The sequence below is a fragment of the Ovis aries genome, chromosome 2 (assembly GCF_016772045.2).
Source record: "Ovis aries strain OAR_USU_Benz2616 breed Rambouillet chromosome 2, ARS-UI_Ramb_v3.0, whole genome shotgun sequence".
NCBI lineage: Eukaryota > Metazoa > Chordata > Mammalia > Artiodactyla > Bovidae > Ovis > Ovis aries.
Genome location: NC_056055.1, coordinates 235,761,884 through 235,788,391, shown reverse-complemented (window position 1 = coordinate 235,788,391; position 26,508 = coordinate 235,761,884). Strand labels below are relative to the sequence as shown.

General features: G+C 56.1%; 1 protein-coding gene across 7 annotated transcripts in view; it reads right to left on the bottom strand.

Moving 5' to 3' along the window:
- The window catches only part of COL16A1 (collagen type XVI alpha 1 chain), a 55,500-nt gene extending 29,218 nt beyond the window's left edge, over positions 1-26,282 (bottom strand). For 2 of the 7 annotated variants that reach the window (XM_027965372.3, XM_027965374.3), the window contains exons 1-43: positions 26,064-26,282; positions 23,817-23,923; positions 21,489-21,563; positions 21,264-21,381; positions 20,294-20,417; positions 19,714-19,980; positions 19,045-19,125; positions 18,740-18,865; positions 17,898-17,951; positions 17,570-17,596; positions 17,015-17,050; positions 15,961-15,987; positions 14,578-14,640; positions 14,265-14,306; positions 14,096-14,140; positions 13,965-14,000; positions 13,537-13,599; positions 12,923-12,967; positions 12,744-12,839; positions 12,535-12,573; positions 11,903-11,947; positions 11,740-11,775; positions 11,158-11,268; positions 10,719-10,754; positions 10,452-10,487; positions 10,266-10,376; positions 9,859-9,903; positions 7,972-8,007; positions 7,805-7,849; positions 7,373-7,504; positions 6,568-6,603; positions 6,262-6,369; positions 5,859-5,981; positions 5,699-5,752; positions 5,454-5,495; positions 4,825-4,860; positions 4,685-4,738; positions 4,434-4,502; positions 2,369-2,422; positions 2,251-2,277; positions 1,442-1,501; positions 1,216-1,263; positions 1,033-1,086 (exon numbers count right to left, since the gene is read on the bottom strand). In XM_027965372.3, coding sequence (XP_027821173.2) covers positions 1,033-1,086; positions 1,216-1,263; positions 1,442-1,501; positions 2,251-2,277; positions 2,369-2,422; positions 4,434-4,502; positions 4,685-4,738; positions 4,825-4,860; positions 5,454-5,495; positions 5,699-5,752; positions 5,859-5,981; positions 6,262-6,369; positions 6,568-6,603; positions 7,373-7,504; positions 7,805-7,849; positions 7,972-8,007; positions 9,859-9,903; positions 10,266-10,376; positions 10,452-10,487; positions 10,719-10,754; positions 11,158-11,268; positions 11,740-11,775; positions 11,903-11,947; positions 12,535-12,573; positions 12,744-12,839; positions 12,923-12,967; positions 13,537-13,599; positions 13,965-14,000; positions 14,096-14,140; positions 14,265-14,306; positions 14,578-14,640; positions 15,961-15,987; positions 17,015-17,050; positions 17,570-17,596; positions 17,898-17,951; positions 18,740-18,865; positions 19,045-19,125; positions 19,714-19,980; positions 20,294-20,417; positions 21,264-21,381; positions 21,489-21,563; positions 23,817-23,889 — 2,835 coding nt within the window. In that variant the 5' untranslated portion in view covers positions 23,890-23,923; positions 26,064-26,282. Of the gene's footprint in view, positions 1-1,032; positions 1,087-1,215; positions 1,264-1,441; positions 1,502-2,250; positions 2,278-2,368; positions 2,423-4,433; positions 4,503-4,684; positions 4,739-4,824; positions 4,861-5,453; positions 5,496-5,698; positions 5,753-5,858; positions 5,982-6,261; positions 6,370-6,567; positions 6,604-7,372; positions 7,505-7,804; positions 7,850-7,971; positions 8,008-9,858; positions 9,904-10,265; positions 10,377-10,451; positions 10,488-10,718; positions 10,755-11,157; positions 11,269-11,739; positions 11,776-11,902; positions 11,948-12,534; positions 12,574-12,743; positions 12,840-12,922; positions 12,968-13,536; positions 13,600-13,964; positions 14,001-14,095; positions 14,141-14,264; positions 14,307-14,577; positions 14,641-15,960; positions 15,988-17,014; positions 17,051-17,569; positions 17,597-17,897; positions 17,952-18,739; positions 18,866-19,044; positions 19,126-19,713; positions 19,981-20,293; positions 20,418-21,263; positions 21,382-21,488; positions 21,564-23,816; positions 23,924-25,829; positions 25,964-26,063 lie in introns of all 7 variants that reach the window. The other 5 variants (XM_027965375.3, XM_027965377.3, XM_042245015.2 and 2 more) reach the window with 4 other exon arrangements.
- Positions 26,283-26,508: the final 226 nt, after the last annotated feature.

Below are 26,508 nucleotides of genomic sequence, written 5' to 3'. Positions count from 1 at the left end.
CAGACACGACTGAGCGACTGAACTGAACTAAACTTGTTTAACAATACTCACAAAAGCCCCATGAGGTAGGTTTGGTAATTATTTCCCCTTAACAGATGAAGGAACTGAGACACAGAGAGGGTAAGTAACATACCCAGCATCACAAAGCTAACACATAGCAGACGTGGGATTCAAAGTCAAGCTGCTTGGTTCCAGAACGCACACTCTAATCACAATGCCACGTGGCTCTCCCGATGCCGCCTGCTCCTCTTCCCTGCTCCGTGGCCTCCTTCCTGCTCCCCAGGCATGGCAGGCATGTCCCCACCCCCGGGCCTTTGCACCTACTGCTCTGTCCGTCACGAATATTCTCTTTTGTAGGCTCACTCTTCATTTCCTTTGAGTCTTTTTATTTTTCTCTTTTTTTCCTTTAGGTCTTGATTCAGGCATTCCCTTCTTTTCAACACTTTTCTCAAATATCTGCCCTGGGCTCCTCCCATTTCCTATCTTCACTCCCTGTTTTAGCTTTCTCATCAGGGCGTATCACTTTCTAACATACTATATTTTATTTCTTTCTCTGGCTTATCATCTGTCTCTCCTACTACAATGCAAGCTCCCAGAGAGCAGAGATCTCTTTCTGTCCACTGCTGTATTGCTGGCACCTAAAGCAGTGCCTGGAAAGTGCTAGATGCACAGAAACATATGTTGCATGAGTGAATGGTCAATGCTGCTCCAAAACGGTGAGCTCTGTACCAGTGTCAAGGATTGTTAGTCGACCTAGATTCTGGGTTCCCGCCAGCTGACCAAGGCCCGAGCTGGCACGGGTGTCAGTGCGATGCCTGGGCTACACTCAACGGGACATGCCTCAGAAAGGAGCTGGGAGTACACACAGCCTGCCCTCAGGGACCAGCAGGCCCTGGGTACCACTCTGGAAAGCAGGAGACAAGGAGTGAGAAATGACACGTACAGGTGTTTGGGCCAGGGAGCGGCACACCCGGGGTCAAGCACACAGCATGCGCCCTGTCGCCCTGCCCTCCCTTCACTCTCCCTCTTTACCTGCAGCCCAGGCATTCCAGGAGGGCCTGGTGGTCCAGGAACACCCGGAGGACCCTGAGGGAGAGAAGAAATCATCAGACCCAGAAGAAAGTTCTGCCCCATCGCTGGGGCAGTGGTGTGAGGACGGGCAAGCCTTGGGGTGCTGGCGGACAAGAGGAGACGCAGAGGAGACAAGCGACACACCTGCGGGCCCGGCTGCCAGGAGCTGCCCATCCAAAGTCCCGGAGCACCCTGGGTGGGAGTGGGGGTCGCAAAAGAAGGGGAGAGGTTATAGGCAACGTCCACACCAAGCGCAGGGCTGCGTGGGGAGGCAGCTGGCCAGGGCACGGGGGCCCGTGCATCATGGGCACGGGGCAGAAAGCCAGGCCTCTCCCCCAGGTTCGGGGGGAAGGCTCTTGGCACCACTTACCGGCATGCCAGAGAAGATGGGGTCCCCTCGGGAGGGGCAGGAGCACTCCCCCGGCTCGCCCTGAAAAGAGAAGAGCCTTTGTCAGTGGCAGAGGGACAAGGATGGAGTACCCTCTGGAAACTGACAGCTGGGAGGCAGGGCGGGCTCCAGAGATGGAGAGGGCAGGGTTTAAATCCAGGATCTGCCTCTTATGACTATGCCCTTGAGTAATCTGTTCAACCTCTCTGAACCTCAGTCTCTTCATCTGTACAATGGGGATAATAATGCCCACTGCATAGACTGTCATGAGGATGGACTGGATGAATGTATACAGAGTTCCTGCCACGTGCCAAGCACTCAGCAAACAACAGCTCTTCCCATTACTGCCTTTTCAGCTTCATCACCGTCTGCGACTGCACAGGTTTTTGGGCTCATTCCCCTTGGCCCAGCCCACCTTCCATGCCCTTCTCTCCTGGTCCCTCACATCCCTGTCCTCTCACTAGTTCTTTTGAACCCAGTTCCTTCCCCTGTCTGTGACTCGGCACTCATCTGAAAATGCAGCTGCCCACTGTAGGGAGACCTAGAGCTCTCTGGGTCTCCTAGGAACCTGGTTGAGCCGTGGGCTGGCAACCAGGTGAGGTGGGAAGTGTTTGGGGCCCCCTGCAACCTGGAACCAGGGAGCTGGTGGGTGGCAAGAAGACCAGGATGACTCCTCAGCACTCATCCTCCAGTCCAGGGTCACGACCAAGTGCAGAGAATCCCCCGAGTGGCAGGGTTCTAGGGGCTGCTAATTTCCCTGGAGGTACTGGTCACAGGTCCCTGGCACTTACCTTCTCTCCCTGTGATCCCTTCTCACCCTGCAGGGAAGAAACACAGGTGGGTGAGGAGATAGCGGTGCAGAATCAAGGCCAGCGGTGGCTTCCTGCTGCCCTGAGACACAGCACTCACCGGCATCCCTCTGGCTCCTGGAAGTCCAGTCTGTCCTTGGTGCCCATCAGGGCCCTGCAGGGAGAGAGCCCAAGGTCAGTGGGCGGGGCTGAACAACAGCCAGCCAGCTGGGCTGCTTGGAGGGGAGGGTGACGGGACAAATGGAAGCAGCACCAGGCTCCCTGGAACCCACATCTCAGTGACCATGTCCAGAGGAGGAGACTGAGGCCCACGAGACAAGGAGAGGAGGAAGGAGGAAGACTGGCATTTCTCGAGCACTTTCTGGGTGTCAGACACTGGGCCAAGTGCCTGTCAGAGGGCAGTGGACGGAACCCCCCTGCTCCTAGCCCTGTAGGATGGTATTGTTCCACTTCCAGGAGAGGAAGTGAAAGTCACTCAGTCGTGTCCAACTCTTTGCGACCCCATGGACTGTACAGTCCATGGAATTGTCCAGGCCAGAATACTGGAGTGGGTAGCCTTTCCCTTCTCCAGGGGATCTTTCCAACCCATGGGTCAAGCCCAGGTTTCCCACATTGCAGGTGAATTCTTTACGAGCTGAGCCACAAGGGAAGCCCACAGGGGAGGAAACTAAGGCTTAATGAGATTTTCTAATAGGCCCAACAGGACGGCTGCACCCCGGTCTGCGCTCTATCCCAAGGTCCCTGCTCTATCCTCTCTCTCTTCGGTGCCTGAGACACAGTCTCTCCGTCATAAAAGTTCTCTCAGTTGACTTAAGGAGGAGATAGGGATTTGGGCTCTTATTAAAGGGAATTAAAGGCTCCGAGAGGCTGTCATGTGCTGAAGATCACTCAGCTAGGGACTGTGGAGCCTTGCGGCTGGGATTCAGCTTGAGGGAAGCTGGTCTGGAGAGACCAGCCAGGGCACATGCAGACAGCTGCCTCCTGCCGGACAGGCCACCTTCCCACATGGGACTTGGAGCTCCCTGAGGACCAGGGCCTCCTTCACCTTCACATATGCCTTTACCGGGGGCCGGGCGGGGGGTGCTCCTCGGCTCAGGCAGGGACCATGACGACCCAGACCGACAGTGGGGACTTGGGCAAGGCCGTAGCCCCCTCATGAGAATCAGTGATTCCCAAACTGGGTCTGGACTTTCTCTAGGGATCGATAAAGATAGAAAAGATATGGTTCACTGAGCTATTTTCAACGTTACCAAAAGCTTAAGAAAAATTATACATTTGCCCACGACCTGGCACAGCACCGGCTGGCTGCAGGGTAGCATTTCTTTGATTCAGGCTAGAATTATATCGTCTTGAAAAATTCTAGTGGGTTCATGTGGAGCTGAAGCTAGCTGTTATATAGGTCTTTGATGAATAAAAATGAGGAAATGCACTTATTATTACCTAATCCGTGCAATTTGTTCAATAGATACATCTTTCAGAATATGGGAATCATTGGTGGGACAGTAATCAAGGGAGGTCCTTGAGGGTAATGAGACGGAAAGTGTTGCTGGTCTAGATGGAGCTGTGCTGGCCAGCATGGTAGCCAACAGCCACATGTGGCTACTTAAATTTAAAATAATTAAATTAAATGTAAAATTTCATTCTTCAGTCACACTAGCTATATTTTGAATACTCAAGAGCGACATGGGGCTGGTGGCTGTAGCTCAGGTGGGGCAGAGAGTTCTACTGGTCAGCTCTGTTTTAGATCATCCAGAATGACTCCAAGTTTTGAAGTGGGGTGGGGGGCTGAACATATGGGCTTTGAGTCGGACAGAACTGGGTTCAAGTCCTGGCTCTGTCTCCTCACTCTCAGGCTTTCATTGTCCTCATCTGTGAAATGGGAATAATCATAGCTGTTCCCTTACAGGGCTGTTGTGAGGATTAAGTTAATCTGTTTTAGCATGGGCCTCAGCGTGGTCACTGCTCAAAAACTGGTGGTGGTCAATACTGTCATTCTTCAGGGACTCTCCCCAAACAGTGTGGTCTTCCTACTCCCACCCTGGGCTGAGCTGAGGCCTCTCGCCTCCCATCCCCCACAGGCAAGGTCAGCCCCGTGCCCTCTTCCTGGCAGCAATGCCCTTAGTCCCAGCAACATCCCCAGTGTGGAATACAGAAGGGGCCCTTACCGGAGGCCCAGAGACACTGGCACCAGGAGGTCCCATAGGCCCAGTGGCTCCTTTCACTCCTGGAGATCCCTGTGGAAGAGAGGGTACCAAGTTTGCAGGGCCCAAGTCTGAAGCTCGCGACAATCCAGCAGGTGAGACCAGGCCTTGGGCAGCCATCTGATGAGTATCCCTCAGTTCCCACGTCCCCTGTGCCCACCGCCAGGACATTCTGAAACGTTACTAGTCAAGAGCCCAAGGACGCAGAGGCTCACCTTGGCACCCTTCTCTCCAGCAGGACCAGGTGGTCCCCGAGGGCCCAGAAGCCCCTGCAGATGGAAGCACACTTAGTTATCTCTATCCCTGGGTGGCCCCTTCCCCTGCCAGGCTCCTCCAAGGCCCGAGGCAGACGTACCTGAATGCCAGGCAAACCCTGGGCTCCAGGATCCCCCTGCAAGTCAGAAAAAGGCAGCCTGGATCACAGCTGCTCAAGCCAACCTGCCCCACTGGCAGACCTGGTCTAGGGTGGGGTATCTGCCAGCCCAAACTCAGGAGGGTTCCACAAGGAGACTTGGAGGGTCAAAGAGGGGCAGGGGGTCCAAACCAAAGTCCCAGAGAGAAGCAACAGCAGGCCAGGGTTGTGCCCTGGAGCCTCTGGGGGCAGGGAGGAGGCTGAGGTTTGGAGGGGCAGATGGGAGTAAGCAGTTGGCTAAGTAAGTGTTCATTGGAAGGACTGATGCTAAAGCTGAAACTCCAATATTTTGGCCACCTGATGCAAAGAACTGACTCATTTGAAAAGACCCTGATGCTGGGAAAGATTGAAGGCAGGAGGAGAAGGGGACGACAGAGGATGAGATGGTTGGATGGCATCGTTGACTTAATGGGACATGAGTCTGAGTAGGCTCCGGGAGTTGGTGATGGACAGGGAAGCCTGGTGTGCTGCAGTCCATGGGGTCGCAAAGAGTGGGACAATACTGAGCAACTGAACTGAACTGAGAGTAAGTGCTGGGAGGCAAGCAGGCAAAGGGAAGGCTAGAGGCTCACCTGGGGCCCCTGGACTCCCACTCCTGGAGGGCCGGGCTCTCCCTAAATAGGCAGAAGGACAAGCTTGAGCTTGAGATTCCGTCTTCATCCTTCACCCCTTCCCCAGCCCCTCCTCCTGAACCTCCTCCCCCTCCCCCTCCCCCTGCTCAGTGGCTGATCTCCCTTCCCCGCTCCAGGCCCACTTGCCCCCAGTTTCTCCCCACCCCGACAGGGCTGCAGCCCAGGCCCCCCACACTCACACACACCTGTATGCCCTTCAGTCCTGGGGGTCCTTGAACTCCTGGTAGACCAGGCTGGCCCTAAAAGACACAGGTGAGCCAGGGCTCCCACCAGGACAAGGCGGCAGGAGGGAGAGAAAGCAAGCCCAGGGAGGGAAGGACGAGAAGGCAGGTAGCCAGAACTCACCGGTTTACCAGGCCGGCCCACGCCTTCTGGCCCAGGATCTCCTTTCGGGCCTGGCTTCCCAGGCAGCCCTGCTCTGTCTGTCAGCGCCCCCTGCAGGCCGGGGCAGGCGGTGCAGCCATCACCCTGGTCAGAGATGGGCACAGCCAGGAACCCATGAGCCAGGCCCGCCGCCAAGAGAGGAGGCACTGGAAACGGGGGTCCCTGTGCCCTTCGGGGAGCTCCGCCCCTCCACCCACCCCTCCTCAGCCCGGGATATCAATATTGGAAAAGAGCCAGGGCGCCTCCCCCTGGTGCCGGCAGCATCTCATGAGGGTCATGGCCTGACCCCAAAGTCCTTCCCCTTATTAGCTCTCGGCCTGATCTCCTTCTGCTCATGGGGCAACCTGCCGCCTGCCTGACTGACCTTTTCTCCTTTTGGCCCCACCGGGCCCCGAACCCCTGGCTCTCCCGACAGTCCTGGCCGCCCCGTGGTGCCTGGCGTTCCAGGGTCTCCAGGATTCCCAGCATCACCCTGTATGGAGTAAGATTCAAGGAGGGCAGGGATGACCCAGCTCAGGGCATGGTGGCCTCTTGGGACCTTGAGCCCTTCACTGGGGTTGGGGGCTGGACAGGGAGTGGAGAGCGGGCACAGTGCAATTCAGGAATAGGAGGTGGGGACGGCATCTGAGAGAAAGTGGTGCCCACCCATGCCCACCAAGTTTCCTCTCACCTTTTGCCCCTTCAGTCCACGCTCTCCGGCCTTGCCCTGAGAAGAAATCATTTCCAGCGTCCGTTCCCTCATACTAGACACCCTTACGTATCCGGCAGTGTGTTAGATCCGAGGAAAAGACAACACACAGACAAACCAAAACCTCTGCTCTCCTTCTAGTGAATTTGTGTAGATTAAGAGCCTTGAGTCAGACTTCCTGCCTGGGTGACCCTGGCAAGCTACTTAACCTCTCTGTGCCTCAGTTTCTTTATCTATCAAATGGGGACGATAAAAAGGGCACAGCCTTCTATCCCACAGAGCCCTTGTGAGATTAGACAAGTTGATATATATGAGGCTGTGAATGGCCCATGATATGCTCTATGGTAGCGTTCACTGCTATGAGTGAAGCAGTAACAGCAACAATCGCCCCAGTGGTAACCGTCACTCTTTTCTTTCGTAATTGTCATTCTTGAATGCCTATTGCGTGCCACCAATGCTTCACACACATTGTTCCTAGACTTTACAGCAACACTATTTGTAGGAAACAGAGACACAGAGAAGGGAGGTAACTGGCTCAAATCAAAGGGCTCGTAAAAGGCAGAGGCGGGCTTTGAACCCAGGTCTGTCTGGTGCCAGGTTGGTGGTCTTTCTGCACACTCAGCCATGCTGTGTCCCAGGACGAAGGGCAGAGGTCCGTCAGGCCCGCTCCCTCTGGGGACAGAGGCACTGGCCCCTCCACGCTCCCACCTACCCCTCCACTGCACCAGGAGCCTAGAGACCCAGGCAGCCCTGCCTGTATCCCACCTCCACAGGCCCCAGAACTCACCTGTTTTCCTGGCAGACCGAAACCTGGAGGCCCGGGCTCCCCCTTCTCTCCGCGGGGCCCTGGCAAGGCTACCACATGGCTGTCTTCATCCTGATGTTCGGTCAGGGCTCTGCATGGCTCACAAGGCTCCCCCTGCCGAGCACGGATACAGGGTTGGGGGACCCCAGCCCAGGCTTGGAATCTGGGGCTGGGAATGTAGCCGGGCCTGACCTAGTACCTGGACTGGGCAGGGGGGACAGGTCTCTCAGGAGACATTGTGGAAAACCAGATTAAAAAAGGAGGTGGGGCCAAGCCTCAGGAGTTCTGAACATCATGGTAAGGGATCCGATGTTACCCTCAGGCAGTGGGCAGCCTGGGAGGGTTTGAAGTAGGACAGGAGGAGTGTGTTTGGGATGCTGGCCCTGACTGCATGGGGAAGGTCTTCGGACTCACCTTCTCCCCTTTGATGCCTGTGGGTCCCGCAGGCCCTGGTGGCCCCTGTGTGATAAGAAGCCACGTGTGATGCCCGGCATCTGCCTGGGCCATGCTGGGGCCTAACGTCTGTCCACCTCCCACTTCGTCCTGCTCCCTCGAGCTGTTGTCATCCAAAGCTCACTTACCGGACTGCCAGCTGGCCCTACCTCCCCGAAATTACCCTGAGAGCAAAGCAGAGAACACAGCGTCAAAATGGGGAGGCACACAAGTGTTAGGTCATTCCAAAACCCCAAGCCACAAGAGAGGCCCCCGGGGACCCCTAACCATCCCCACTCCCATTTCCTGGCTAGGAAACTGAGACCCAGAAAGCGAAGGGATTTCTGCCAAGGTCCCCAGGGGAGACTGTGGCCAGCCTGTTTCTGTCCTCAGGCGCAGGCTGCAGAATCCCAGACCCACCCTCAGCCCTGGCCCAGCACACAAAGATCAGGAATTCGTTTATCCAACAGTCACTCGCTGGACACCTGGACGTGTTGTGCATTGGGCAAGGTGCCGGTCAGTAGCAGTGAACAGCACAGACAAAAACGTCTGTGGAGCTTACACCTTTGTGGGGGACACCAATAACATTTAAGTAATTGTAACTGGATGGCCAGGAGTGCTCTGAAGGAAGTAAGCAGGGTGGTGAGACAAAGTAGGCAGGGCAGGCCGTTTTAGATAGGATGGTCAGAGAACTGTTTATTATTATATTCTAACAATTGTTGTCAGAAAGAGGAGACTAAGGCCCAGTCAATGAAAGAGCAGGGGGAGCAAGAGGGGGAAAATGTTTCAGACAGTGGGAGCCACAAGGACAAAATCTAAGAGGTGGGAACATTCTTGACATATTCCAGAAAGGAAGGAGGCGGCACAGCTAAAGCACAGGAAATGGGGAGAGAAGAACCAGATGGAGCTGCAAAGGTGGGCAGGGCTGGGCGTCCGGGGTCTTGCGAGGCACAACCAGCCTCTGAGACAATGTCCAGTCCCAGAAGGATTTTCAGCAGGGAAACAGTGTAACTTGAGCATGTGTTTGTTTTAACAAAGCCACAATAGCTACTGGGTGAGCATGTTGAAGAGCTGCAGTGGCTGCAGGCAGGCGAGCTACAGGGCTGCCACCTCCATCCAAGTAAGAGGCTGGTGGGACCAAGACGATGTGCAGCCGTGGAGGTGAGCCAAGCAGGGGGAGAGGGAGGATTGGGAGAGACCTGTCAGATGGAGGAGATGAGGTGGAGACGGGTTTGGGGTTTGAGGAGGCTTGAAGAACTGGGTATATGCCATTTATGGCGATCAGGAGGGCTGGAAGAAGAAACAGGTGAGGGGGAGGGTGCAAAGCTCCATCTGAGAAATCTGACAAATGATCTGCCTGGTAGAGCGGAGTCTGAACGTATATTCCAGGGTTTCTCACACTTGAACCCCCGTGCACCCAGCAAACCCCTCACTGGAGTAGCTGCTTTACCAGTTCAACGGTGTCATTTGTCTCCAACACAACCACAAATACATACATTCACAGGGCACTGAAACTGAGCGACCCAGCCGAGTAGCAAGCCTATAGACGCTGGAGCCAGGTTCCCTGTGCTCAAATCCCAGGTCTGCACCCGAACACCCATGTGACTTTGGGCAAATTTACTTGGTCTTTTTGGACCTCTGTTTCCTCATCCACAAAATGGAAAGAATGGAGTACCTACTCCATGAGGTTTTGGGAGGAGGAAACAAGTCAATACATCTATAAGCCTTTAGAATGCTACTTGGCACAAAGTAAGTGGTAAGGAAGGGCTGTTATTGTTATTTTATGAAGTTATTCAATTGTTTTGGATCATCAATAAATTAAAAATACAATACTAAAAGAACTCTCTTGGAGAGCATGTGGGCTCTCAGAAATAAATTCTTTGACTCCAGTCTGCAAAACATTGATGAATTTATTTCTCTGTGGATTTACAGTTTGGTCTCTTGTCCATGTTGTCCCTATGCCCCACACAGGGGCCCCCTCTCCTGCCTCCTTGTCAAGAAGATCCCAGTTTTCCTGATATCTAACCAGAGCTCACCTTCTCTCCTTTCAGCCCTGTTGGCCCTGGGGCCCCAGCTTTCCCCTGAAAAAAACAATCAAGTCACAGTCACTGCATGCCCCCGACTCCCAATCCCTCCAAGATTCCAAGAGTCCCAGTGTCCACCCAGAAAGAGAAAGGCCAGCCCAGAACTACAAATCCCACAACCCCACAGTGTTTGGACAACTACAGCTGTTACACAGATTGGCACTCAGAGGTTCTAAGAGGGAGTCCTGGGGAGATGCAGGGGTGAAGGGAGACACTGGGCTACAGGCCTGGGGCCCCTACCTCAGGGCCCCCCTCCTGGCCTCTGCCTTGCTTGGGACACTAGGCCTAAGGAGCCAGGGAGGCTCCCAGTGTGGCAAAGATGGGCTGCCTTGGCCTGGCTGGGAGAAGCAGTGACTTACCGGAAGCCCTGGCAAACCGAGGCCAGGAGGGCCCATGTCTCCTTTGGCCCCTGCAGAAGGCTGGAGATGCTGGGCTGCTACAGCAAAGCTGCAGGACGAGCAGGACTCCCCCTGGGGAAGGAAGAGAAGGGATCAGAAAGGCTCGCAGTGATCAGAGGGGTGCAGCCAGAGGACGGGGTCCCTCACCTTCTCTCCTTTGAGGCCTTGGATGCCAGGGTCTCCCTGCAGGGAGAAGAGGTTTATGGGCTGAGAGACTGGGTATGTTGGGGCACCCCAAATTTCCCAGCCATCTATGAGGACAGCCATGTCACATACCACAAACCCTTCAAACAGCCAGGAGTCCCAGGGGGTTCAAGGTCAGCATCCCAGAGTTGGGGCTCATCAACCCAGGTGACAGACAGAGAGGAAGGAAGGCCAGGCTAACCTACCCCACTGGAAGCTGCCTGTACATACCCGATCACCTTTTTGTCCCACAGCTCCCAGACCCTCCTGAAAAAAAGCATCTGTGAGGGAGTGGAGCACACAGTCCAAGCCAGGACCCTAACCGCACCTGCCCACTCATTTCTTCCACCCTCAACCAGCATCCAATCCCAGGAGGAGGGCACAGCCTCACTCACTATGAGGGTTGGCTCCACCCCAGCATGCCCAAAAGGCATCTTAAGCCTTGGCTTAAAGAACCCTCTTTGGTTGCTAAGGAGACCTGGGGCAGCCTTCTAGCCCAGCCCTAAACTCTATGGTTCAGTCCCTACCCCCATGCAACTAAGATCCTAGACTCTCTGCTCACGAGGTCTCTATGGCCATGGGAAGTTTCCAGCCCCTCTGCCCAACTCCTCTCCATGATTATTCCCCCAGGCTTTTTGATGGAGTCCTGTAGACCACCCTAGGCACTCACCCTGGCTGGTGCAGGATCACCTGGTTCTCCCTTGGGTCCTGGCTTTCCAGGGAGCCCCACAAAGTTCTGGAACCCTTCAGGCAGTGTTGGGCACACTTCACAGGGGTCACCCTAGCAGAAGGGAAAGACCATGAGCGGACAGGGTGGGGCTGAAACCCTGGGGAAGACAAGGGGTGAGCCAGGGCAAAGTGGGCAGCAGGAACACTAGGGGGGCAGAGGGTGCTTTCTGTTCACCTGACTCATTCACTCAGAGTACAATTCCTGGACATCAAAAACTACCTCCTCACAACAAGCCATAAGAAATCATTGTGTCCCATTTAGGGGTGTGGAAACTTGGGCAAAAAAGAGAAGCTAACTGACTTGACACATTCATGTATGTGGCAAAGGTGGGATTTGAACTTGGCTCTGTAACTCCAAAGCCAGGCCCTTTATTTAGTAGTCAAAGGCATGCTATTGGAACAAAGGAGGGGTGGGGGTCCCCCAAGGAAGGTCTCAGGTTTAGCACCCTTGATGCTCACTGTCACCTTCAGAGATAGGCTTGACCTCCCACCTGACCCCAGCGCAACCAGGCCTGGGACTCACCTTCTCTCCCTTCAGCCCGGGCACCCCTGGTTTGCCCTGTTGGAGAAGCAGCAGGTGTTAGCCATGGCCGAGAGGGCTGGAGGACAGAACCCCCTCCCTCTGGGGGCCTGGGTAGAGGAGGTCTGGGCATGGTGGGCAGCTGTGCTCCCACTGGGCCACTCACAGGTTTCCCGCCAGGACCTTCCTTTCCAGGCACCCCGGAGCTGCCCTGCGGTCAGAAGAAGGGTTAAGGAGAAGGGTGCTGGCTGTGGCCTCAGCCCATCCACCCCGTCACCCTCCAGTCCCCTCTGGATGGCAGGACAATCTTGCCAAATCTCTTGTCTCCTCTTGGTCAGTTTTGTCAACAAACACTCCCTTCCTGTTGCCTGTCCTTCTCTGTGTCTAACCCGAGTCCTTCTGCTTGCACAGGAAGGGGGATCACGAGGCCTCTGTGTGTCCCTGCCCCAGGGCAGCAGGTTGGGAGGTGACCTGAGTGAGCCCAGAGGAACCGCAGCAGACAGACATTTCCAGGGCTTCTGCTCTTCGAGGCACAAGGTCCTCACATGAGCTTGGGTCCTCCAGTTGGACCACTGCGGTCATTAACCAGACTTAGGCCTGTGAACCGAGGCCAAGGCCTTCACAGCAGCAAGCACTGGCAGGGGACACTGCCCACTGAGGGGCCCAGCCCCCCAGCCCCTTCCCCAACCTGCCCGCTGCCTGCCTCCTGCTGCCCCGGCCCCCCCCGGCCCCATTTTCCTCTCTCCTTTCACCAAGCAGGGGGTTCCCACATGGGCCCCCACTCTTGTCCATGCTTACCTTGTCTCCTTTGGGGCCTGGAGGGCCACCTGGGTCCCCCTGAGGGCAGAAACAGGGTGGGTCAGCCAGGGGCCTCCCATTACAGTGAGGTCCACACTGGCCCTTTCCCCCAGCCTGGCTCCCTGGGACCCAGCCCCACCTCCCCACCCCGGCCGGGAGGGAGAAGGGTCTCTGAGGGGAAAACGGCTGGAGGAGCAAGGGGTACTCACCGGGGTCCCCGGAAGTCCTATGCCAGGGGGCCCAGGGAGGCCTGGGGGCCCAGGCTCTCCTGCCAGCCCCTCAGGCCCAACAAAGCCAGGGTCTCCCTAGCACAGACAAGGTGGGTGTGAGCGAACCACTGCCTCTGCGCCCCCCACCCCCTCCTCCCCGTCAGAGGGCCGCAGCTCACCTTCTGCCCTTTGGGCCCTATGACACAGATCTCTCCTGGCCGGCCCTGTGGGCGGGGGGCGGGGGGCAGGCTGTGAGAATGGCTGAGGCCTGGCGCCTCCCAGGGCAGCAGCCCCACTGGGATGTGGAAATGCCCACCCTCACTGCCCTGTTCCAAAGCCAGACTCCAGCCAGTGCCCAAGGCCATGAGATGTCAGCTCAGGGCCTAGAGGTCACGGGCTCCTGGACTGGGAGTCATGTTGCGCTGAGTCGCTTCAGGTGTGTCTGACTTTGCGACCCATGGACTGCAGCCCACCATGAGATTCTCCAGGTAAGAATACTGCAGTGGGTTGCCACGCCCTCCTCCAGGGAATCTTCCCCACCCAGGGATCGAACCCACATCTCTTGCATCTCTTGCATTGACAGGCGGGTTCTTTACCCTTAGCGCCACCTGGGAAGCTGGGAGTCAGTCAGGCCCTTTTCTGCCCCCTCCTGGGGCACAGCCCTCCCCTCCCTGTGTCTCCATTCTGTCTGAACAAGGGCAGTGGGTTGGATTCCAAAGGTTACAGTTCGGCACTTCAAGACCACGTGCTGAGGGACGAGGGGGTTGTGGGGGGAAGGGTCCCAGCACCGTACATCTCGGCCTGGCTTTCCCGGCGAGCCCTTCACGCCTCCGTCTCCCTTCTCGCCTTTCTGGCCCTGAAGGAGGAAGAGGCAGAATGACGGGGGCTGAGAGAAGGGGGTGGAAGAACCAGGACAGCTTCATCTGCTCCCGAGAGCCAGTCTCAGCCTCCCCAGAGATTAAATGGCTTCACAGGAGGGTAGACAACAGAAAGAACTGCCCAACTAGCCAGGCCACTCACTCAGGGAGTCTGTGGCTTTTTTCCTCCCGGTTTTGGTGGGAATGTGGACAAGGCAGGATTACTGGGGGTGTTGGGGGGGTGCCACCCACTCTGGGCCCAATGACATCATCCTCTAGGATGACTTTGGACACCTCCCTCTTCCTGTCTGTAGGGTTCGCAGACCTCCCCGGTACCCATCCCCTCAGAATCCAGGCCCATTACCTTCTGGCCTGTGGAGCCGGGGAGTCCTGAGGGTCCCTGAGATGAGAAGGGGACACACAAGAGAGGTGAGGAAAGGATGGGGAGACTGGCACGACACCACTGCCCTGCCCTGGCCCTGGTCGCATACTCACCAAGGCTCCCAACTCCCCCTTCTCTCCCTTCGGGCCTTCTGCACACTGAGCAGGGAGATAAGGTGTTGAGAGGGGCCCAGGGTCACCCCCAGGGCTCGGAGGGCACAGCCCCCTTCCCCAGGAGTCACCACATATTGGCCCTAAAGCAGGCCTCTCCTCCAGGTCTTACCTGAAGCGGGGCATCCGGGGAGAGTCTAACACAGTCACTGCCCTAGAAGTGGGGAGCAAGGAATCAGCTTCCTAGGGGAGCTGCCCTAGACCTATTTTGAGAAGGAAGGGCCCAGGAATCCCATCATCCCAGGTGCCCCTAGAAAATAGAGGTTTCTACACACTAACCCCTTGAAAGACCCTGGCCCTCCTCCTCTATTTAGACCAGGCTGCAGATTTCCAGCTAAGATGATGGGATGATGATGGCTCACATTCCAGACCAACCCCAGGGCACACTGGGAAGATCCTGCTGTGGGCATGGATGGAGCACTTACCCGGGCTCCCTTCTCTCCCTTGGGTCCTGATGGACCAGGCAGGCCCCGCTCACCTTTCCCTCCCTGTGGATGAGACCAAGACAAGGGCTGGGACCAGAGAAGCACATGAGAGCCTTGAAGAAGCTCTCCTCAGTCTGATCTTTTCCATGCATCCACCACATATGGGTGTGTAAATGAGCACAGCCCTACCCCAACCCCCACCACCACGCACACAGCATATGGATCCCATACGCATCCATCCGCCTGTCCCTCCCACCCCAAAAGGCTATATTTGGTAGATCTATAGTCTCACGCAGAAAGCATCTCTTCCCCACACCCCTTTCCAAGCATGCTAACTCACACCCAGGGGCTTAGGGGCACACGTGCTTGGAAACACACATGTGGAATGGCAGACACCCATAACGATGAGTCTCAGGCTGCCCAAGTTCAAATCCTACCTCCACACCTTATTAGTATATGACTTAGGGCAAGCCATGCGACTTGTTTGAACCTCAGTTTCTTCATCAAGAAAATGGGATTCATGTCCGCACTTACCTCAAGGGGCTAAGGGGCTATAATGCAGAAGAAATGTAACCCTGCAGGTAAACTGCTCAGTGCCACTTAGCACACACACGGAGGTGGCCCCAAGAATAACATTATTTATTCACGGGCACACCCAAGAGTGCAATCTCACATTTGCACATGCTGCCTAGCCCATCACACAGTTCTATGGTCTTGTCAGGCCCACAGGTATACAGGTTCACCCCCTGCACATGCAAACACGTGTTCAGAAATGCACAGTCACACACACACAAAATCACACCAGTCACACATGTGGGCATAGCTGGCCCTGAAATAAAATGACAGTACCTGTGCCTGAGGCAGTTTAAGAAGGTCATACTGCCAATGGTAGCCCAGGACCTGACGCACAATAGACCCTTAGATGCACGCAGTTCTTTACATCTTTAGATTCACACACCCCTTACTCTTTCTAACAAACACACACACACACGCAAACATACATCTAATCAGCCCCACCCTTATGCAGACTTGGGTGCATGCATGCACGCTAAATCACTTCAGTCATGTCCAACTCTGTGAGACCTAGCGGTAGGGAGCTGTAGCCTGTAGGATTGTAGCCCGCCAGGCTCCTCTGCCCATGGGATTCTCCAGGCAAGAACGCTGGAGTGGGTCGCCATGCCTCCCTCCAGGGGATCTGCCCGACATGTATCTCTTCCATCTCCTGCGCTGGCAGGTGGGTCCTTTACCACTAGCGCCACCTGGGAAGCCCAGGTAGGCTTGGGTAGCCCTGATATAAACACACAACCAGGAGGCCACACGCCATGAGATGGGCTAGCACCACTGAAGAGGGCAGGGGTGTCCTGTTCTCCATCTGGGACTCACCTGGGGGCCAGAGGGACCAGTTGTGACCTGAAAGGACAGAGGAGAGAGGACAGAATCATCTTAGGGAGGAAGGGGAAACCAGGGGCCCAGAGAGGGCAAGCAGTTTAGTCAGGGTCACACAGGAGTGGCTGAACCAACATCCTGTATCCCAGCCCCTGCTCTGCCTCCCAGGCCAACCAGCATGCTGATTTTATATACTAAAGCTGTCAAACTTAGAGGGGTTTGACCTATCTTCTCTAACCTGCCCGGCTTTGGCTAGCTCCACCCCCTAGTTGCTAGGATAACATGGCTGCTCAGTTGCCATGGTAACCCCTGCATGTCTGGGGATGATCAGCCTTACTGGATTTGGTGGGTGACAGGATGAAAAAAGGGGTGGGCAGTAGAGGGGTACTTCCTGACATCCCCAAAGGCCAGGGGCTTAGAGCTGAGGGGAGAGGGTTGTGTCCTTTGTGGATCAATGCAGAATGTCAACTCAGAATGTCAGGCTGTGGGAAAGTGGTGACTCATACTGCCCACGGAAGAGGCACAGTTGGGTACCAGCTGGGCTCACAAGTGAGCCCCTTTCCCTTGTTCTTTTGGCCCCCCAGAGGGAGAATGGGCCAGGACCACCTGGAGAGGGATTAGAGGGGAGGCCCCGAGTCAACATGTGGCTTAGGGGGCCATGCTGGGCTGTGTCACCCTGAGCCAGCCCTTCCCCTTCTCTGTCTCTAGAATGACATGGGAAGCCTTCCAAGCAAAGCAGGCGTGAGTCCCTGTGGGGAGTGCTGGGATCAGTACTGAGGCCCTGACCCTGCAGGCTGCCACCCCACCCCCCTTCCACCCTGGAGCCCAGTGCGTTGCCGGGATCGCAGAGCATAAGGCTTCCGTCCATGAGGCCCTGGCCTGGTGGGACTGGGGGTGAGGGTCAGGCCCAGCTCTGGGGGATGGGTGGGCAGAAAGTGTGAAAGTGCACAAAGACCCCCTTGTCCTGAATCAAGACGCTGCCAAGCCAACCTCTAGGCAGCGCCCACTCCCAGCCTCCTCCCGCCCCACCCAGCACACTCTCTCCACTCACGTTGCTCTCCCGGGCACCATGGACACAGGGTGGGCACTGAAAGGGAAGAATGGACCTGGAGGCCAGGTCTGAGAGCCTAGGGCCAGCCTCCTGCACCCCACTGGCCCCCATACACACACCAAGTACACAGGTGTCTGGGTGGAGTTGAGGAGCATAAAGATCGAAATCCCTTCAAATAGGCCATGTCCCCCAACTCCCACCAACCCAGAGCCAAGCCAGTTCTCAGACGAGGAAACTGAAGCCCAGAGAGGAACAACAGTGGGCCCTGGATCACACAGCATACTGGAGCAGAGTGAGACCCCCAAATCCGGGGTCCCATGGGCAAGGCCTGGGCTCTCTCCAAGACGCACATGGCCATTTGCTGCCCACTCAACAGGAGTGTCCAGGGCTAAACAGCCACCTCCTAAGGAGAAGCAGCAGGCAGACAAAATGCCGGGAGCTGTGTGGTCATCCCATCCCAGGCCCAGCCTCCAGGGCCTCAAAGCCTTGTCCAAAGGGCTCAGGCTGGCACCCTTCCAACCAAGCTCTTTTCTCCAGTCTAGATGGGAGGCTTACCTCATCGGCTGCTGTCTCCTGGTGGGCCTGGGAAGAGGAGGGGGCATGAGAGCGGGCGGGGAATGGAGGGGACAAAGCGCGGCTTCCAAGACCCCTACCCAAGAACCACCAGGAGCAGGGGCCCTACAGAGAGCCAGGTACTTTTCTGCCTCTCCCTCTTCATCTTTCCTTCTCAGAGCTGGCATCTTCAAACCCTAAGCTCTGTCCAAGAGTGGGGGCAGGTGGGACAAGCGTGGGCGGAGAGAATCTCTTACTCAAGGGGTTTACAGAGGACGCGGAGGGCAGACTGAGGACGCCGTAGGCTCCTCCGCCCACTGCCTGTCTCTACCTTTGCTCCTCTTTCTGGCTTCTGGCTGATTCTTCCCGACAGCTGGGCATCCACCTGAGCAGAAAGAATAAGGGCCAAGTCTTGAGAAGGAGACAGTTCTGGGGACCCCTAGGCAGGGGCATGGACCCCAGGGACCCCCTCAGCCTGATATCTGGCAGCTCCCAGGGTATTGAGAGCCTGCTCAGACCCCTGGCACCCCCACAGTCCACCCCCCTTCTTTCCCCCCACCCACGTGATGTCGGAGAAAACAAGACCATGAATCAATGGGATCCTGTGTTCCTGGAGCCAAAGGCTGGGCAAGATGCCTGGTGGGCAGGGAGGCTGCAGGGCCAGGGGTGGGGCTAGAAGAGGAACTGGGTTTCCCTGCCACCCCCTAAAGAATCTGGGAGCAGGCAGGGCAGCTGGCCATGGTGCTGGGCATGGAACCAGTCTGGCATTGGCCCAGGTTGAGCCCAGAAGAATGAGTGAGCCCCAAGACAAGCAGTGTGGCGCCTGGCCTCTGATCCTAGGTATCTGTGTCCTGGAGAAAATGCCTTTGGGTGCCAGCCTGATCCTTCCCTCACCAGGGTCTGGGATGGTACCAGTGAAGTTCTGCTTAGTGTCAGAGTTTGATAGGCACAGTTCTCAATGCCAGCAAGCAGGCAGGCACAGGGTCATACAGTGGGCTGTCTCTCTGCCTCTTGGAATCCAGTAGGGGTAGGAAGCAAATAGGCAGGCCTTCCAGTGACCTCCCTGCGCCGGCGCATGTGACCAACTGACCCTGGGGGCAGGCTTTAGTCAGATCGGGGGAGGGACAGGACCACTCGAGCCTGTGCCCATGTCTGCCTACCCTGGCTACACACCTTGCTGTTTTGGGGCTCCTCCAGGCAGAAGCAGCGGGTGTAGACCTTGCCCTCAGTCTGTGGATTGATCTCGATGAGCTCATTGTTCTGGGTGTCCCGGCGGGCCTTGGAGGTCTCTGGGGGACACTGTCAAGTGTGGGGGAAGGGCTGGGGTCAGTACAGAAGGTGGACCCCCCTTAACCCTTAGGATGCCTTAGCATCCTAAGATGTCTAGGCATCCCCTTCCCAGCCCTTCTCCTCCAGCACATTGTGCCCCAGGGCAGTGCCCCAGCCTCTCCCAGCTGGGCTGGGTCCCGGCCACTCACCCCTCCTGGTAAAATCTCACAGCAGCCCTCCTCCAGCACGAGCTCCGGGTCACAGTAGATGTGTGCCTGCTGAAGGTCAAACTGCAGGGGACACACAAGTGTCACTTCATTTTAGCAAACAGCTCTGTGTCCTGGCCCCCAGGGAGGCACAGAGATGGCTCCATCCCAGGGTTTGCCCTCAGAGGCTTTCCAGTCTGGCCTGGGAGATCATCAAGAATATAGTCACAAAATACAAAGCAAAACCATACACCCAAGATAGAGGGAGAGGCGGGAGAAACGTTCGCTTTGGCCAGAGGAAGCGGGGAAGAGGAGATTCCATTCAGGCTAAGCTGTGAGGACCAGTAGGTATTCGGCAGGTAGGTATGCAAGGACAAGCACTCCAGGTGGAGGTAACAGCATAGGCAAAGGCTAGAGGTGTGAAAGTATTAGGTGAGAAGGATGGCCGGCATGGGATCAACCAGAGCCAAGGTGCATGGACAGACAGAGCAGAAGGTGATGCTGCAGACATTTTAGGGCCTAAGTCACAAAAGGCCTTGAATGCCAGGCTGCACCTGGAGGTCAGTAGGGAAGCATAAGGGGATTCTGAGCCCTGGTGAGATACAGGTTCTGGGGAGCCCACTCAGGCTCCCAGAAAGTGGGAGCAGAGTCCAAGCCTGACATAGCACTCACCGAGACAGGTTTGCCCTGCTCAGCATCCAAGCCCAGAAAGACATGGCCCACAGGCTGTATGGATCGCCAGGGCCCTAGAGGCTGGGAGGAGGCTGACATGCAGTCCACGTGCACGGAGGCCACTCGTTCGGCCATGCTCAGCACCAGCTTGTGCCAATGCAGGTCGAAGAGCTGGGGCACTGAGAAGATGCAGGACACAAAGTCACCATCTTGGCCGCGGGCCCTCAACTCCAGGCTCTGCTCTTGACTGTTGACTTCCAGGGAAATCTGTGTGCAGCAGGGGAAAGGCAGGGACAGAGAATCAGAGCCCCGTGAGCCACAGCCTGACAAAGGTAAGGGTCCTCCTGCTCATTTCACAAGAGGGGAAACTCAGCCCACAAAGCGAGGAAAGCTGGCTGGGGTCACAGAGAAATACCTTCTAAAAGAATGGGATAGGTGTGCTGCAGGTGGCCTCAAGGGTGGGCACTGGGGTGGAGCAGGGAGGCTCCAGAATCACAAGCTGGGACAGAAGCTGGACTGGACTGGTACCGCTCGATACCCAAGAGCAACACGGGTGGAGCGAGCAGGGCACCAGGCTCACCTGCGGGTACCCGTCTCCATCAGTCACTTGAAACAAATACCACGTGTTCCGGTGGGTGTGTTTCTTCATCAGTAGTGTCAGCACCAGGGCAAACTCACTGGGGAGGCCCCGAGGGAACACACGTCTGTGGGTAGAAGAGGGAGGGTACCCTGAGGCTCAGGTAAGAGACCATCCACTGCCCACTCTGGGCCCTCAGCACTGTTGGACCTACATGAGACATAGATAGGCATTCAACATCCCATGGACACACATATACATATACACACCCATTCATTCTACAGACATTTCTTAAGGGCCTACTATGCGTCAGGGGTGGTCTGGTTGCTGCAGGTAACAGGTGAAAAGACAGAGAAGAGGTCTGTCCTCAGGCAGCCTGCAAGTCTGACGGGATGATGGGGGCGGTAAGGCCATAAACAAAGAATCCTCAGAATGACTGTTTCACTCTTTCACGAGGATTCCAAGGAAACCAGGATGCCATGGGGAACATGACCAGGCCTGGGGGAAGGGAAGAGATACTGAAAAGAGATGACTAGATTGAGCATGACTAGAGAATCAGGAAAGAAAGAGGAACGTTCTGGAAGATGAGGCTGGAGAGGTAAGCAGAGGCCAGAACACTCAGAAACTTATAGGAGCTTGAACTTGACACGCATCAAGCTTGAACATACACACACGCACACACACAAACACACCCAACTCTTTCAGGCTCCCTCCTCCATCCTGGGGTCCTCACCATGCCCAGGGGATGCAGACCTATCCTCACCTACTGCTAGCCAGAGATGGGGAAAGGACAGAGGGTGGGCCTGCCAGTCCCCTCGCTGCCTGCCCTGCCAGGCCCAGGAGTGGGACCAGGCTGACTCCTGGCAAGGAGTGAGATAAATGACCCACGGTCCCCCTGAGCTTAGCTTCACATCCAGAGTTGCTGAGGAGTGTGGCTCAGACTGATTCCCAGTGGCCACACTGGGGCCTTTACCGCGTGGGCTGGGTGACTGAGATTGCTCCCAGTCGCAGGATATGCGGTCCCTTGGGATTTCGGATCTTCTTGATAGCAGACGTTTTCATGAGGCTGAGTCGGTGGATGAGGTTGAAGCCTTTAGGGGAGACACCAGATGACGAGTTCAGCTGGGCAGGTGAGTGGGGTACAGGCCACTCCAGGAAGATGGCGGAGGGGGGACAACAGGCTGAGCTGGGTGCTCACCAGTCACGTTGGTCGATAAGTCACTTCTGTGTTCCAACTTGAGTCCTTCTTGCTGTGAAGGTGGGCACTGCTCCCCTGCAAAAGAATTGGCAGTGAGGGCATCTGGAGGGGCTCAGGCTGAGGTGGAGGCATAGCTCTTGGGGAACCTAGGACAGAGCCAGTTCATGTTCCCTACTCTGGATCTTCAGCCAGGCTCTGCATTGGGCTCCTCTCAGCTTTTGCCTTCTGACCCTGGTGGTGGCTCAGTCGGTAAAGAGTCTGCCTGCAATGCAGGAGACCCGGGTTCGATCCCTAGGTCAGGAAGATCCCCTGGAGAAGGAAATGGCAACCTACTCCAGTATTCTTTCCTGGGAAATCCCATGGACAGAAGAGCCTGCTGGGGTCACAAGAATCAGACATGACCTAGCAACTAATCCTACCTACCCACCCTGGGAGTCAGGGCACAGATGGGAAGACTGAGGCCTGGCCTAAGGCTGCTAAGTGAGTTCATAGCTGAGCAAGATCTCCTAGAGCCCCAGGACAGGGGCCAGGCTGCTTTCATTCTAGAGAATGAAAGAAATTCTAGACAGCTCACATATCCCACGACACACACCTGAGTGGGGGACAAAGGAGCACTTCAAGGGCAAGGAGATGTCAGATCCGTGCACACTGTTATACATCTATGCACACGCGGGTCTGCACATGTGTGAGTTGCAGATGCCTGTGCCACCAGGAATGCCATGTGCCGCCGGTACACGTGCTCTCAGCAATGGGTGGGGTTCCGCTCCGCAGCCAAAACAAAGCAGGCCAGACACAAGTCTGAGTCAACAGACTGACTTTTCACCTGGAGAGCCACCTTATGAAACTGTGCGGAAAGGCTGAGGGCCTGAGTGGACCACAAGCTCAAGGGAACCACCAGAATTTTAGGGCTCCAGACAGGCTATATGAAGGGGGTAGAGGCTCCAGCAGAAGGGGATAGCTTATTCAGGTCTCCAAAACCTTAAAGGGACCAGGTAAGCAGCCATGGGCCTGCCTCTTCTCTAGGGCTGATTGAATAGAAGTTTTGAGAGAGGTACTACAACAGAAGAGACAGAGGTTAGAATTTTTAAAAAGAGAGAGCTTTTTCATCAATGCAGATAGGGTAGCTAGGACCAGGCGATGGATATAGCTCCCAGAGGCCAGGACACTGGACTCCTTGGATCCCTTGCTAGAAGAAGGAATCCTGGATCCCTAGGCTCAGTGACCAACCCCCCTCACGGAATCCTTCTGCCGCAGGTTTGGCCAGAAAAACTATCACCGTCTTTAGTATCAGCAGCAGCAAGGGGTGACTCACCCCTTGGCAATGGGCCCAAATTCCTTACAGATGTTGAAATTTTCTGCCCCAATCCCCAGGGGACCCAGTGAGGGAGAGGAGAGTAAAGCATACGTGGGAACATGCGAAAACACATATGTAGACACACAACCCACAGGTTGCCACATACACCCTCTCACATCTGTCCCTGGGTTTTTCTGCCTCTTTTGGCTGGATTGGGGGGTTCTAGGAGTTCTATTTCTGCTCAACTACACGGCCAGAGGGCACCCAGCAGGGCAGGGCAAGCTGCCCGGTCAACTTCCTCTGGCTTTGGGCCCTGGAAAGCTACACCCTTCTGTCTTATCCAGCGTCTGGGCCTTGAGACAGGCCCTTTATCCAAGATTGCCAGGGAGGAGGAGGAGCACGTGGGCTGGAGAATGGATCCTCCACATGGAAAGGACTGGAGAGTCCTGGCCTGTCTGCAAGGAGAGCTTTCTGCCGGCTCCTCCCCACCACGCTGGCCTCACCAGCCCTTGGGGCACAGGTTGGGTTTATGTATTGGGGAAGGGGGTTCTTCTCACACACAGAGACATAGGAGTATGTACAGAAGCACAGAGCAGCTCTGAGATGTACAAACAGAGAGGCCCAGAGACACACAGATATGTAGACAGAAATACACACACTCTCTAGCTCAGCGGTCTCCCAACTTTTTCGGCACCAGGCACCAGTGTCGTGGAAGACAATTTTTCCAAGGACTGGGGTCCTAGAGGGATGGTTTCAGGATGGTTACATTTACTGTGCACTTTATTTCTATTATTGTTACATCACCTCCACCTCAGATCATTAGGTGTTAGATCCTAGAGGTCGGGAACCCCTGCTCTAGCTCGCCTCATGCTGGCTCGTGTGTGCAAACAGCTCAGGCCACCCTGAGCCCAGCCTCTGGACTCTCCTATAAATGCCCACGTGACTGAGGTCCATGAGCACATACCTGCATAGGGCCCCACACCTCAGAGAGCCAGTGGCAGGCCTATGGCACTCCGATCCTCACATCATCTCACCTGCATCTGCCCCATGGCTGTAGGTGACACAGAGACTGAGCAGCCACAAGCCAGGGGCCCAAGATGCCCACATCCCGGTCCAGAGACGTCGACTGCAGCCTCAGCACCTGAAAACCATAGGGAGGGGGAGGGTGGATTCCAGAGCTCACAGAGAACAATTTCTCACGTGGGCAAGCAGCAGCCAGCCCGTGGGGCCCAGGTGCTGGTCCTGGGGTGGCAGGAGGTCTGGCCAGGCATCAGTCCCTCTCAGAGGCCCAACCGCAGGCCTTGGGCTAGGATTTGGGCTGTGGTGATATTCAAAATATTTAACCACCGGTATGGCACGGACATCCAGCAGCCAGCGCAGAATGCTGGCCAGAGCAGTGAAACCAGGTCCAGGCAGCATCGGGCTGTGCTAGTGGACAGTTGCTGGACTGAAGAGAGATCGAGAGGGTCCTAAAAGGCCAGGTCACTGGGGATAGCGCGGAAGTTTGAAGCAGATGCTATCTGCCAAGACAGTTGGAAGTATTTCAATATTTTATCAACCTGTGCACTGTATAGGTATATGCTAATCTGGTACCTGGCTAGCTGCACCCAGCTCAGCCAGCCGGCCCTTTTTGGCACCCACAAGGGGCTGACAACTGAGCTGAGTCTCCTAGAGTCATCACAGGGGCCAAGGAAGCTTCCCTCATGGGTGCAGTGGGAGGGAGAGCAGGTCACGGGGCTCAGGACCTTGTTGCCAATCTCCCCTGCTGATGGATGCTCGTCTTTTAGTTTTATTAAACCCTGATGGATGGGCTCAGATAAATCAATGCGGGCTCAGCAAGCGGCCAGGCGAGCCATACATCATCCGGCGTCCCCTGAGACAGGCAGCCCGCGCATGCGCACACAGTCATGATACACACAGATATACAGGCATATATACACGCAGGCATATTTGTGCACTGTGTGCACACAAGCCTACCTACACACAGGCAGGCTCACAGAGACATGCGTTCAGGGGCCACCCAGATACACCAGCTTGTACGCATACACGTGCACAAGGGCAGGCGATGACTACCCTTCCTGCAGGCCCTCCTGTTGGGAAGTTCTTATGCAAGCCTGACCTCATTCTCTCCAGCTGTAAAGGAATTCTGTTTCCCCCTCCCTCAGTTCTAGATGGGGAACGAGAGCAGGAAGGACCCCTCGCCTCCATATATTTGGAAATAGGACCCCAATCTCCCTCTTCTTGAGGCAGAACTGTTCCCCCACCCTCAGTTCAGTTCAGTCGCTCAGTCGTGTCTGACTCTTTGCGACCCCATGAATCGCAGCACACCAGGCCTCCCTGTCCATCACCATCTCCCGGAGTTCACTCAGACTCACATCCATCGAGTCCATGATGCCATCCAGCCATCTCATCCTCTGTCGTCCCCTTCTCCTCCTGCCCACAATCCCTCCCAGCATCAGAGTCTTTTCCAATGAGTCAACTCTTCACATGAGGGGGCCAAAGTACTGGAGTTTCAGCTTTAGCATCAGTCCTTTCAAAGAAATCCCAGGGTTGATCTCCTTCAGAATGGACTGGTTGGATCTCCTTGCAGTCCAAGGGACTCTCAAGAGTCTTCTCCAACACCACAGTTCAGAAGCATCAATTCTTCAGCGCTCAGCCTTCTTCACAGTCCAACTCTCACATCCATACATGACCACAGGAAAACCATAGCCTTGACTAGACGGACCTTAGTCGGCAAAGTAATGTCTCTGCTTTTGAATATGCTATCTAGGTTGGTCATAACTTTTCTTCCAAGGAGTCTTTTAATTTCATGGCTGCAATCACCATCTGCAGTGATTTTGGAGCCCCAAAATAAAGTCTGACACTGTTTCCCCCACCCTACTCATCCCCCATTCTGCCGGTATCCCTCCAACCCTCTCCTGACCTCCCCCTCCTGCCAGTCAGTGGAAGGACTGCCAGCTGCGAGAGGCGTCTGCGTGCGTGTGGAGGCGTGAACGTCCATGTGCTCCCTGTCCCCTTCCCGCTCCTGACCTCTGGCCTCCACTCACCTAGCCCCAGCCAGAGCAGGGCACTACAGAGATAGGAGAGATGCTTCCGCGAGGAAACGATCCCATCCCAACAGGAAGGCACAGACTTGGGGTCAGGGAGAGTCAGAACTGCCGTGGAGGTAGAGCTTATCCCGCTGGAAAGAAGAGGACTGAAGTCCAGAGGGGGAACGCCTTTTGCCCCAGATCACATAGCAAGCCCAGCGCCGGGAGGCAATCCCCTCCACCCTCACTTACCTTGGCTGGGGTTCGCCCCCACCTCACTGAGTAATCCAGGCAGCCCAATGCAGCCAACCCCAGAAATCAGGGCCTGGGTTCCTCAGCCCGCTGGAAGGTCCTGGATCACTTCTGGCCGGCTTCGGGGAGCCCAAGTTCCCGGGTCCCGAGCTTTGGGGGCTGAAGACTGTCCCGCTCGCGCGCCCGCGCGCGCGACTGCCAGGGACTGCCGGCTACTCCGGGTGGGGGAATAGGGGGCGGCTCCAGGGGGCTGGGGACTTGCCAGGGCTGCTAATGGAACACAGCTGGACCCGCCCGCCAGGCTGGAGGAGGGAGGGAGGACCGGGAAGGGGCTCCAGCGGTGGCAGAGGCGGCGGGACGCGCGGCCCCGCTGGCCTGGCTGCGGTCCCAGGCCCGCCCCTCCCATTTGCCCGCCAGGTGAGCGAGCGAGCTAGGCGGGACCCTG